The 13,196-nt window shown below is 41.9% G+C and overlaps 1 protein-coding gene and 1 long non-coding RNA gene across 5 annotated transcripts in view; one reads left to right on the top strand and one right to left on the bottom strand.

Annotated features, from left to right (window-relative positions):
- Positions 1 to 13,196, top strand: part of MYO10 (myosin X) — a 96,815-nt gene that overhangs the window by 49,898 nt on the left and 33,721 nt on the right. The window contains 2 exon segments of the mRNA XM_040550262.1: positions 12,340 to 12,493; positions 12,605 to 12,711. Coding sequence (XP_040406196.1) covers positions 12,340 to 12,493; positions 12,605 to 12,711 — 261 coding nt within the window.
- LOC121066589 overlaps positions 48 to 13,196 on the bottom strand; it is a 37,526-nt gene continuing 24,377 nt past the window's right edge. For 2 of the 4 annotated variants that reach the window (XR_005817851.1, XR_005817852.1), the window contains one exon: positions 549 to 5,309. This is a non-coding gene — a long non-coding RNA (uncharacterized LOC121066589). Of the gene's footprint in view, positions 417 to 548; positions 5,310 to 6,702; positions 7,649 to 13,196 lie in introns of those variants that run through there. The other 2 variants (XR_005817853.1, XR_005817854.1) reach the window with 2 other exon arrangements.

Raw genomic sequence — 13,196 nt, 5'->3', positions numbered from 1 at the left:
TCCCTGTGACCACTGGCGTGCTCAACCTAGAGCATCTCAAGATCAGCCAAGTTCTTAAAGGGCATATACATCTCATTGGCTTCAGTGAGCATGTCTGAATGCTTTGCTTAAGTTATTCATGCTGCTTTGGGTGTGCTGGTCAGCACATAATGGAGTACCTGGAGCTTTGAAAAAAAAGTGAGGCATATGTACAGCTCTCTTACATTAGTGTACCCAGACTGAAGTTGCAAGTCATCTGTGCAAAGAAGCAACACCTGTTGCTCAAGTGAAGTGCAGTCCACAACGCTCTCCAGTCCCAGGAAAACCTAGGTTGGGTATGCCAGCAGTGAAAATGCATCTTACCAGTCATGGTTTCTCATGATTGTGTTTTCCAGATTTTCTGATCATGGTGAAGAGGGATAGAGGAAAATACACTTCTGGGGGGCAGAAAGAGGCATGTTCTTATTTAAATGTGACACAGCAGATTGTAAAACCGTAAATAAGGGCAGAGCTTTTTTCCACAGGATCTTCTTTTAAAAAAAAAAAAAAAAAAAGGATGGAGTCAACTAAGCATGTGCTTCATGTAACTAAGAAAAGGTGGAACTTGCCTTAGAGAAACAAAGGGCCATTGATAAGTGTCCCTGAATGTAAATTCTGCGTGCTTCATGGAGATGAACAGTAGCATCCCAGTTAAATCACTGAGGTGGTGGTTGAAGGTTAAATTAATTAGGCACTGATGTCATTTTATCATCTGTTATAATTCGTTCTCTATGTGTATGTGTATCTAATTATTTATACAGATACTTATACTATATCTATATAAATACATATTTATATAGATACACACATGCAGTTAGATCACTTAATAGCTGTATTAATTGTTTTTTTAAATGGCATATTGGTGTTAAGGGAGAATTCTTGCCATCTATTTTGGGTAACTCTGGATCATGCAAATACTGCAAAGTCAATTGACTCTGTAGTTAGCTCTTATTTCACAAGCTACACGGGAACTGGAACAAACAAGTAAGTTGGTGCAACTTTTTTTGTGAGAGAAAAATATACGGTCACTTTGTTTGCAAGTGTTAGCGTTTGCCAGTATATTATCTCTAGCAATGAAATCACAGTGTTCTTTTTGTTTGTTTTTGGTCTGCCAAGTGAAATTATTAGCAGTGTTGGTAGGAAGCGTGGGTAGCTAGCTGCTGCTGCTCTAGCCAAGCTTCTGCCGCTGATGTTGACTCATCTGTTCCTTCAGCCTGGACACTGCAGCAGCACAGCTAGCTGTGATCTGCATGGGGGGAATATGGAGGGAAAGAGGTCCTCCACCCTTTGTTTAGATAGTATATCAAGAAATCAGTAAAGAGGCTTTTTGTTTGGCTTAGGGTGGAAATTTCAGAACTAACAGAAAAAAAACTAATTTGATTTTGATGTGGTTCTCTCAAACATCAAAGAAGTCATGTAGGAGACTTTCCAACTCTTAATTAAAGAGGGGGGGATCTGTTGCATTTCAACAAAGGAGTCCAAGGAGAACAAATGCATTGCCTTTTTCTGTGATATGCACATACAGAAGAACAAACAACTGCCTTCATTTTCTGCTCTTCCCCTGCAAACGCGCACAGATGTGTGCGCATTTCAGTTGGCCTTGGTATCTGGTGTTCTAGCTGGTTGTAGATTTGCAGAGCAAGCCCTGAATGCATAATGTAAGAATGTGTAGAGATAGAAGAGCAGCAAGAATGAAGGACCAAATCCTAAGAAAAATGCCAAAGTTAGACTGATGCTATCTGAGATGTGCTGAGATAAAAGAAGCAGGAGTAATTAGCATACTGATTATACGGGACTAAGCTGGGTCATTTATCCAGGCCATCACGCAACTCTTGTCAGCCAGATAGATGTCTGTGCTGATCATGGGGATCCTCATGACTTTCTTCTGTAAGCTTGATTGTCCTTCTGCACGCTAACACCGTATCTGAATGTAAGTATCTGAAGGATCTGAAATGCACTCTTACAGGTTTTAGAACGTAAAGCAGCCCCTGGATGTCCCCAGACTGAACGAAGTCCTTGGTAGTGATGTGAAATAGCAAGTTTTATGTGGTGGTGGAAGGGGTAACTTCGGCATGGAGAGCTGTGCAAGCCTGCAGCTGCTGTGGGCTGAGCACGGGAGTCCCAGGGGGCTGAGGAGTGCTTGTGCCTCGGGAGCACTGGGTCATGGCACTGCTGCAGCCAGCAGCGAGAGCCGGGGCCATGCGGTGAATGGAGCCCTGTGCCTTTGCCGGGATGGGAATAATCTGCCCTTTCAGTGCTGCCCGACCTCTGGTTTCCCAGCAACTCGAAGCTGCGCGGCAGAATATTCTGCAGCGTTCCTAATTTACACATATCAGATATTGGCCGGGATTGAAGCCTGGCTAATTTCCCATTACGACTTTCCAGCAAAAGGCTTGATACATGAAGAAGAAGAGAGAGGACTCCTTAGGAGATAACTCTTTTAATTCAGATCTTTTCCTCGATACAGGAATTGCACTGGAAAGTTGACTTTCATGAGAAAGCAGCACATCTGCGCGTTACATCATCTGCGTGCTCTGTAGGCTTCTCTGTGGTCTGGTGAGAGAACAAACTGTGTGTAGGAGCGAAATGCATCAGAGAAAAAGAAACCGCTTGTGGCTGCAGTATTGAAAAAGGGGTGTGATCAAATGCTGACTTCCTAACATTGCTTGAGTCCGTTTTTTGATTTTCAACTAGGAAGTTGCTGGCCTTCATGGACATGCAACAAGCACATACGCTCCACATTTAATTAAAAATAACTCAAAGTTTTTTATTACTTTTAAACTTTTTAAACTTTTTACAGTTTTCAGAGGTGTGATTCCTGATTGTTGTAAGATTTTTTTCCTTTTTTTAAAGGTTGGAGTTGATGATGTGAAGGATTTTTTTGTTATTTGCTGCCAAATGCGTGAAGGGTTTGTAATGACTTAATCTAAGCTAGTCCACAGTGCTGCAGCCTGTGTCTTAGACAGTCAGCCAAACTTCCCTTGTTGGATTGTCAAATACTTGCATAAGAAATGAACCTGCTCCCTGCCAAGATGAAGCTTGTGTCTGGGAAGCGCAGTTCTGGATTACAATGAGCACTGTGGGTCAGGAGCTGGGTGTCTCCTTCCTATCCTCGATGCAAAGTCCGTGTTTGGGAATTCCCATACCAAAGGTTATAGAAGCCAGCACTGAGCTTTTTAAATAAATAAATTAGCATTTTTTCCACAAATAGAGTGCTGAAAGGGGACCACTGAGATCATTTAGTTGAACCAGCTGCATGGCAAACTGTAGGGAAAATAGCACCTGCTGGAAGAAGGAAGTCCGGCATTTTCTTGAAGGGTCTAGTTCTAGTGGTCTTAGAGGGTCCCACCATCAGGAGTAAGCTATTCCAGTTAACACAGTCGGGGGGGGGGGAGGGGAAGTCATGCCTTTTAGTTTAAATATGTCTTCTGTTGATTTTCATGCTCTTTGTCTTTATCTGCTACATTTTAGAAACTGTTGTTGAAGGTAAACTCTAGGTTTAGCTACTTACAGATTATCATCAAGGCCTTGCAGATTTCTCACTGATGAGCTTCTCAAGGCTCTTATTGAAGTCCCTTGCTGCTTTTTTTCAGTCTGATCTTTATTCTCATGGCTCCTCTCTAAGTGCTTTCCAGTTTAGCATCTTCCTTTATTGTACTTCAGATTTGGATGCAATATTTCAGTCGCAGTCACACAGCTGAGTCCACAAATCACTAAACTGACTTCTTAAATACCAGAGAGTTTTCATCATTCTCTTAAGAGCAATGCCCCAAAATAGAAGACTCGAGTCCTAAATGGCATTCAGGTGTGCAGTCCTAAAGGAAGAGAGTGTGACCAGATCAAGAGAAAGTGGCAGGTTGGTGCCCTGGGACTCAAACTCAGATTATTATGATTTGGATTTACAGTTCCTCTGCTGCTCTCCTTGTGCTTCATGAGCTGGTATCTTTGTCCTCCTGTGAGTGCAATGTTAGCTCCTTCCACCCACATGTAGCCAGTAAGCTCTTGTGGCTGGAAGTGAAGTTATTCCCAGCCATTTCTGCCTCTTTCTACTTACTTGCAATAGAGAAGAGGAGATAATATCCCTGTATCTTCTCCCTTCCTATGGAGCTGCAGCCTGTATAAAAGGCTTGCTTAGTTTTGTGTCACCCAGGGAAAGCAAGGAGAATTGCAACAGTGGTGACAAAAGTCGTCTGCAGTACTATTTCAGGATGCTTAACACAGTACTACTGCTGAAGTAATACTGTGTTAGCATTTTAGTGAGAACTAGCTACTTGGAGGGTTTCACAGACTAAAGTGTGAGATTACTTGTAGTAACACTACAGTAGACATAAAAAAGTAGACAGGATTAGGTTCTTACAGGGATAGTTACAAGAAATGGTTTTACACCTATGTCAGACTTTGGCCATGTAAGATGAAATTAATTCATCTTAGTAACAGGTTCTCAAGTATTTTTGTCCTAATTTTCTACCCTTCATAAACCTTTGGATCTTTCAAGAATAAAAGCATGATACTAAATTATCTGTGCCACATAGGCAAGAAAAAATCCCATTATAGTAACGATCCTAAAATAGGATTTACTGCTTTTAGATACAGAAATGGACTTACGGCCAGCCTTCCAATAAGCTGTCAAGTTTAAAAAAAAAAAAAAAGTCATAGTCGAAAAGTCTGCTGTAAATGACTAAAAGTATGGTGAAAAAAATGAAAACAAAACATGGGTGGAATCCTTGTCTGTGTAAGTTATCTAGAGTCACCACTGACCTGGACAGTCAGGATTTCACCATGTGCAGTTGGTTTGTATGCAGGCTTAGCAGACATGGAGCAGTGTAAGTATGGCACAGGCATGTGACATTGTTCTCTTGACCATTGTTATGAACAATGGTGACACTGGTGTTGGCTGTCCTGACACGCAGTTGATAAGGAAGGACAGCTGTCCTTGCAATTAGTACCTCACAGTGTGTTTCTTCATGGTATGTCTGTAGCTATCAGGCAGCCTGATTGATTCTCTTCAGGAGAGGCCTGCTGACCGATCACAATGTGGGAAGAATGAGGCCAGATTTGGGTTTAGTCTGCACGGGTTGGAGGTTTTAATTAGGATGACCTCAGATGAAATGGCAATGGATTACTCACAGGTGGAGAAGGAGGGTCCATGAAAAGTTCCAGCTGGGGACTCTGCTGTGAGTTGCACCTTCTGGTGCTGCCCTGGGACTCTGCCAGAGCTGCTCCAAATCTGAAATCCCTCTTTTTCCAAATGCTCTTTAATCGTCTGTTTCACATGGATGGTCCTGCAGTCACTGTTTGGGTACAAATGGCAGTGAGACCTGCTGTGCATTTCAATGGACTCTCTAAATAATGTATTCAAGTAACAAAGGCTCACTTCAGCAAAAAACAGCCTGAGCAGAGAAGGCTCTAAACATGCTCAGATAATTTAGGCTTAAATACTGGAGATTTCTGTGCCTTTAACAATCTGTTCCTGTTCTATGAAGTTTTAATTAGTGTGTAAGAAATTATACACTGTCATTCTGAGGAGGCTGCATTCCTCTAGGTTTTTATATCACCACTAGTGAGAGAAGTAGACAAATCCTGTCTTCACATACCTTTAGAAAGGAAGGTTCACAAAGAGGCTGTTGTTTGTTTACTCAGGATAGCATTTAGTTCATATGAAACACCCAAAAAGAAAATTTCTCTGAAATGCAAGACTACAGGTACACCGACTAGCAAACTCATTTAAATAGCTCCACGATTGTGAGTTTGACTGTTGTTGATTAAAGTAAAAAATCACAGCAAGCCAGTCAGAATCATTTGAACATCCTTCCCCCAATTATGAAGCTAGTTCCAATTCTTATCTACAGACAAGCAAGACCTGAAATGTGACATCTTTGTCAATGGGCCTAGCTTAGTAGTGTTCCTGACCCAGCTGAAATTGTTAAACTCTAGTACAAAGGGTCAATGTGGAAATACCAACTGCTGCATAGCTCTTAAATGGATGCTTTCTTTAAAATTACCTTGAGGCGTCTTTGCTTATTAAGTAAGCTGAATGACAGGCAGAGGATAAATACAAAACCATTTTTACATTAATTTATTAAGTCTCCTCCTTTGACTGTTTTGGTACAGTGGAAGAACTCTAAGATTACCATGTTCTTTCTATGCAGTATTATTTTTAACACTGGCATCTCTAACCTGCAGCATGAGAGCGACTAAATTCTGCAGTTTGTCACTTATCTGAGTTGTTCACGGTTGGGAGAAAAATCATGCAGGTCAGATGCAGTATTTGGAATTGCAGAGAAGATCAGCTAATCGTGTGAATGCTTGCTGTTGGTAAATGTAGTACTTTCATGTTCAGACCTGTAGAGATAATATAAATGAGGCAGCATATCGTTATTGAGTTAGCAGTGAAATCTGACCTGGAGTTTGCAGGAGAACTTTTTGAGGCATAAGTGTTGGTTTAATATATGTATGCTCTTTTTCTGTCAAGTTACCACCAGCAGTGTTAGTATTTTTTAAAGGATTCTTGTTTTTTTTTGGGGGGGTCGTGTGAATGAAAACCTGAGAGAATTTTGGACATGCAAAATACTTACCGTTATTTCATGTTTATCCAAATATTGCTTGGCTTTCTGCTGCCATGAAGCGGAAATATGGAATAAACTTTTTAGCTTTGACATATTCTTTGTTTTTTTATCTTCCTGTACTTTCATGGTGTTTGTCTGTGTAGACACACATACTCTGGGATAATGAGGAAACGTCTTCAGAAACAAAGCCAGTGTCAAACTTTTTTTTTACCTGAATCTCTTCCAGTTACAATTAGTTGCACGTTTGACAAGACCACAGAGGGTTTCTTTTCTTAATCTTTCTCTGAAATGTGAATGGTCTTAGATCTGTGGGATTGATGCTCCACTTTCTTGGAGAGGATATGCAGGTTTTCCTGCTCATTCTTTTCTAAGGGTAGCAGTTCTGGGGTTGAAACCCTGTTGAAGAGGCAGACACCATCAAAGTTGGTGGTGCAAGGAGCTGAACAGTGGGTGGCTGGAGGAGCAGGGGTAGAGAGGTGAGATGGTTTGTTCAAGGTAGGACGGTGACCAACATGGATGGCACTGCAGTGCCCTTGAATTCAAGGGCCCTTGAATGACAGCGAGAGTGCACTAGACCCTGTCCATATCCTGTCTTTGCAATGTATTTTCCTATTGAGACTGCAGCCATTTCCTTTTCATTTCTTTCACGTTGTTGGATTGAATCCTTGGCATGAGTAGAGGCTGCCAAGTAGTGTGTGTGGATAAGAATCACTAAGCGTCACGTGGTTTAAAAAAAACAAACAATGGGAATACAGAAATTTTCCTATCAGTTCAGCCAGATTATGTATTACAAGTTAATTTATTCACATTTCAAATCCATCTGGGAGAAAAGCCTGGCATTAGTTTTGACTCGAGGAGTTGCTGGTGGAGATCAGTGGACCGTGGGGAACTGTTTCAGAAAGATCTGGTTTAGTAAGTCCCCCTGTGCAAGCAGGGGTTACTTTATTTCTGAAAAAAAGATACCAATGCACTTCGGGATGCAAAAACCCGCTACAAGGGTTTTTAATTCATGCTTTTTAATTCATGCTGCTTTTTTTCCAGAGTTAAATGGCCAAGACTTCATTCTAGGAGTGAAGGAGAATGGATTTAAAGAACTATGACAGTGAGAAAAGTTAGTTTTTTAAAATAGAAAGTTACTTTTTCATATCCTTGTATCTGTTGTTCATCTTTTCCATCTCTGTACATATCATCCTACTCAAATTGCCATAGTGAGATCTATGAGCAAGGCACTGGTATTTTTTTTCTCCTGATCTCTCTCTGAAGTTCCTCCTGCCTAAATAAAATCCATGAGACTGTACGTAATCTGTCATTATTGTGGCCATGCTCTTCTGAGGCAGCTAGGAGTTCTGGGATGAAAAAGGATGTCTGACTGGTGAAAGTCAATTATCCTCTTTGTCTGAATGGAGCAAACGATCTGCAGAACAACAACACAAAAGTTTTGTGTGTGTGGTATTTGCTTCGGGCCTCCACTTACGGTGCTGTCCAGGGAAAAGGGATGTTGTTCTTCCCAACCTCAGTCAGACTGTAATCTAAGGAATGATTTTATAATGAGAATTATGCGTAGGTGTTAGATGTCTATCCTAATGGCTTCTTTTAATTGTGATTTTAGGCAGAAGCTTTGCCCTTTAGGAGGCTCACAGCGTATCAGAGCAATCATTTAGCAGCTTAAGGAGCCACAGTCTCGCCAGCACAGACTCTAGGTCACATTAAAGCCTTGGCTTTAGTGCTGTCTGGCCCAAATTCAGGGGAGATGTTTGGATGCTGGAAATGATGCATTACAAGTTGTACTGTGAAAGAGCGCACTGAAAAAAAAAAAAAAAAAAGAAAAAAAAACACCAACAAAACAAAAGCAAAACCCAAAACACCTTTATCAGGCAGAACAGTTCTGACTTGTAGCTATCGAAGTGTAAGAAATTCCACGTAGATGTTGCTCAGTGCCTGAATGTGGCTGTGACCCATGTGAGTCCGTAGCCTTTGTCTGGCAATTTTGTGTGTCAGAGGGGTTTAGTGGTAAAAGTGAAATGTTCATGTTCCTCCCATGGGCAGGGACACCTCCCACCAGACCAGGTTGCCCAGCCTGGCCTTGAACACTTCCAGGGATGGGGCATCTGCAGCTTCTCTGGGCAACCTCTTCTAGTGCCTCACCACCTCTGAGTGAAGAATTTCCTCCTAAATTCTTCCTAATATCCAATCTAAACCTACCCTCTTTCAGTTTAAAGTCATTACTGCTTGTCGCTACAGTCCCTGACAAAGAGTCCCTCCCCAGCTGTCCTGTAGGCCCCCTTTAGGTACTGAAAGGCTACTGTAAGGTCTCCCCGAAGATAGATGAAATATCCTTTGCATGGATATTTTATGCTGTTCTACACTTAACACCGTTGTGGCTGTTCTGAGCACAGTTCAAGTGGAGGTGGTCATTGCTCTCCATCTTGGAAGTTGTCTACAGTGGCATATGTATAGTCCTTGTGCCCTGGTTCAGTAAATGCTTATGCAATTGATTTTTAAGTACGAGGAGCCCTGCTGACTGGAAGTTGTGCCTAAGGTTATCCCTGCCTGTAAGCATTTATATGACTGAGGCTGAAATGCCCCGTGTCCATAATGTAAAACTACCTGATATGAAATGTATCACCAAGTCATAAGGTGCTGAATGCTGAGGTATGGTGCACAGGACTGCATTTCTTATTTCTTCTGGTTGTTTTCATAAGACATGGGAAACCATGGATGCATTCAAGTGTTTTGGCTCCCTCCCTGCCTGGCTGCAGCTCTCCTTGTTGCTGAGGACTGAAGAGTTTCTGGGATGGCCCAGTCAAAAACCCCCAGGTGATGGGCGCTCTGTCTCTTCTGGTCCTTCATATTGAGAAGGGTAGGATAGAGTCCATCAAATCTCTTACCACTGCCCCCAGGGTTACTCAGAGCAGCCAGATTTGTTACTGGTGTAATTCCAGTGATAAACCAGGGCAGGATTTCACCCTCCAATTTAACAGTCTCATGTGTCTTGGAGTAATTAAAAATAATTAGTAAAGTAAAGTGAAGGAAATTCACGGATGTAAATAAAATTGCATTGGTCTTTGTGTTCCTTTGCTGATACCACATTAACACCTCTTGCAGTGTTCTGAGTTTCTGCTTAAAAATCCAAGCTTCTGAAGTTGGGTGAAACTGACAATCTCAGCTTTTTGGTGACAAAACAAGGCTGTTTCTAACTTCTGTAGTTGCAGGAAAAAAAGTCTTGAAAATGTTTCTTCCCTTGTGAATCAAAACATGGCTAAAAATGAAAAGTTTTTTTGTTCTTAAAAAAAAAAAAAAAGTAATGATCATTCAAACCAGCATTGTGGATGAATTCTGACTTGTTAAGTGCCTGGGGCTGGTGTTAAAAGGATTAGGTAGTGGAGCAGCCAGCTGGCTCTGAGCAGGAGGTGCTCCCTCAGGGAGGGAGAGACGTCCATCTGTCCGTCCACAGCGTCACTGCCAGGCTTTGGTGTATCCCCTCCCGTTCTCACATCTAAACACGCTGTCCTGACTACAAGTCTGGCGGGGAATGCTGCCCTTTGAGCCAACACATGTAGGGGTAGAAGGACCTCATCGCGGCCTACAGCTTCCTCATGAGGGGGAGTGGAGGGGCAGGTGCTGATCTGTTCTCTTTAGTAACCAGTGATAGGACCTGCAGGAATGGTGTCAAGCTGCGACAGGGGAGGTTCAGGCTAGATAGACATCAGGAAGAGGTTCTGCACTGAGAGGGTGGTCACACACTGGAACAGGCTCCCCAGGGACGTAGTCACGGCACCAAGCCTGTCAGAGTTTAAGCGTTTGGACTGTGCTCTTAGTCACATGGTCTGAATTTTTGGGTAGACCTGTGTGGTGCCAGGAGTTGGACTCGATGATCCTTGTGGGTCCCTTTCAACTCAGGATATTCTATGGTTCTGTGACAGAAGCCTTAACCCAACAGCAGGCGCTGTGGCGCAGTGGATGCAGCTCCTGAGCCTCCCTGGGACGCCACGCGCCCGTCTCAGTGGGCATGAACAGCTGTTGGTGGCTGAATTTCTACATAGCCCCCATCCACCTGCTAAGGCTGAATCAGGTCCTGCAGCTATGCAGCGCTGATAACCCCAAGCAGGGCAGGGCTCACCACTGGGACCGACCACTTTAATAAAATAAATAAATAAAACTGTTTTCATTTTTTGTTTGGTGCTATTGACTATGGAGGAGGGGTCAGGCTTTAGTATAAATTTCAGTCCCTGTGCCAAAGGAAGGGGTTGAAAAATTTTGCTGTGTGTGGAACAGTGAGGGCTAAGGAAGCCTTCTCCCTCATGGCTCTGACACAGCTCTGTGCAGAAGGGCTGCTGCGTATACAGAGAAGTTGCCTCTCACTGCTCCAGAGAAGAAACTAATGAAAAGAAGAATTGTAATGCTTTATTTTAGACATTCTGCCTTTTAAAGGAAGGGTTTAAAAGCTAATGTATCAATATTTTTGAGGCTAGCAAATGAGTTATCATCACTAGCAGGGAGTTTTTTTGTTTTATGCATTAACAGATGAAAAAAGTTTAGACAGCTGTTTTTAATTAACTTTTGAGTCTGTGCTTTCATGAAATTACTTCTGATAAGTTCAAATTTGGGGGAGTCATTTATTTGCCAGGTTGAACAAGAATCACGATTAAAGCCAGTTTATAAATGACAGGAGAGTCCTCTGATTTACAGTTCCTCAGGGCTTGATCTTGCTCTCATTTCTACCAGCTGCAGAACTTTGAGTGTGAGCCACTTCAGTTTTTATATAAACCAGCTATGAGATCCTGCCTTCCAAACTTTCAATTGCAAAATACCAAAGACTGCCCTCTAATTCTGCAAATGACTGTGGGAGGATAAACTGATGTGTTTGAGTGGACTTCCAGCTGGTGAATTTCGAGTGCGTTTACCTGTGGTGTTATTTCAGTGCCAGGACTGTCAGCATTTTGCAGGGTGGTGATTAGCACTGTCCTGAGTAGCTTTGTGTGGCATTAGCTGACACTGGCTTATCTCAAGACCTGGTAGAAGCACAGGTGACTTGGAGATGAAACTGGAGGACTCCTAGGAGCAGGAACACAACTGACCAGTATTCACCGGTTTTCATGATGGGGTGGCTAGGGTTATATATTTTCTAAATGGAAAATGATTCCAAATGGCATGCAAACTAATAGAAACTTAGAGAAGTTTTTTTTATATTTACAGATGAAAACATCTCTGATGTTCAGAATAGAAACTCCTTGACATACAGCTTGTTTGAGGTTTGAGGTGTTACTGTCAACAGTAGATGAAGTGTCACTACATTAAAAATTAAATCTTTTCTGACTTTATGATTTTGTTTTTTCTAAAACTATCACAGCACTATAATAGTGTATCTTCGATATTTGGAATTGTCTATAGGGACTGTAAGTTCTGTTGCTAAAGAAACAAAATAATTGAGCTTTGCACTGTCAGCTGGTCTGTGGTTCTTACCATCATTTTGCCCTGCATTGTAGTGGGTTAGTTCATATGAGAAATGGAAAGAGATAGTTGATTGGATTATAGGGATGTAAATGTTTTATCTATGGAAATTATGTTATGAATTTACCCTTTTATTTTCAGATATATTTTCATATGTTCTGAGCTGCTAATGTGCTTAAGACATTGTGTAGCCAGTTTTTAGCCTTTGTGCATGTTAGATTCGTATATTTTTCCCTGTGTTTATTTCCCCTGACATCTCTAACCATTGCTATTAAAATCCCTATTTTGAACTTGCTTGTTTTAGATGCCAGACCAGTTTGATCAGACTGTGGTGCTTAACCAGCTGCGTTATTCTGGGATGTTGGAGACCGTCAGGATTCGGAGGGCTGGCTTCCCAGTCCGAAGGCCCTTTCAAGACTTTTATAAAAGGTAAACACAATGACTTGTGTACTTCAGATGTGAGTCATGATGAGGAATAACGTGAAAACCTAATATTAAAAAGAAAAGGTAAAAATAGAACTTTTCTCTTAAATGAAGTAATAAATGCTTTTTTGATTGCCAGGTATAAGTCCTCATGAGAAACTTAACTCTGCCTGAAGATTTAAATGAGAAATGTGCTGTCCTACTTCATCTGTATGACAACACAAGTACTGAATGGCAGCTTGGAAAAAATAAGGTAAAATAATCTGACTGCTACAGTAGCTTCTGCTTTTACAAAGTTGAGGGGATGGGATTTAGACTGCACAGCTGCAGAAGTGTAGTTGTAATGTTAATTACCTTTGGGCTTAGAGGAAGCTGAGCATGTCTATTGATGCTCTTGAAACCCCTATAGTAACAACTCAGAGTTGTGCTAAGGAATTTGCTGTCTGAAGCACTTAAACGGACTGCTGATTTCACTGATGGCGAAAGAGTCCACTTGGATTTTACACCAATGCTCAAGAGCATGAGCACTGGGGAGGATCACGGCAGAAAACATGGTTGCTGGACTTTGTCGTTCGCAGAAGTACCCATCCTGTGAGGCAGTACTCTGTTCTGCAAGGCAGTTCTCTGTTCATTTCAGTAAATCCACCTGTCTGGCACCTGCTCAGTTGGGGAAATCACAGAGAGGAATTGTAGCCAGTGTTGGTGTGGCAGAGTTGAGCTCTACATACATTTGCCATC

The sequence above is a fragment of the Cygnus olor genome, chromosome 2, assembly GCF_009769625.2.
Source record: "Cygnus olor isolate bCygOlo1 chromosome 2, bCygOlo1.pri.v2, whole genome shotgun sequence".
NCBI lineage: Eukaryota > Metazoa > Chordata > Aves > Anseriformes > Anatidae > Cygnus > Cygnus olor.
This window is presented reverse-complemented; position numbering and strand designations above follow the sequence as displayed.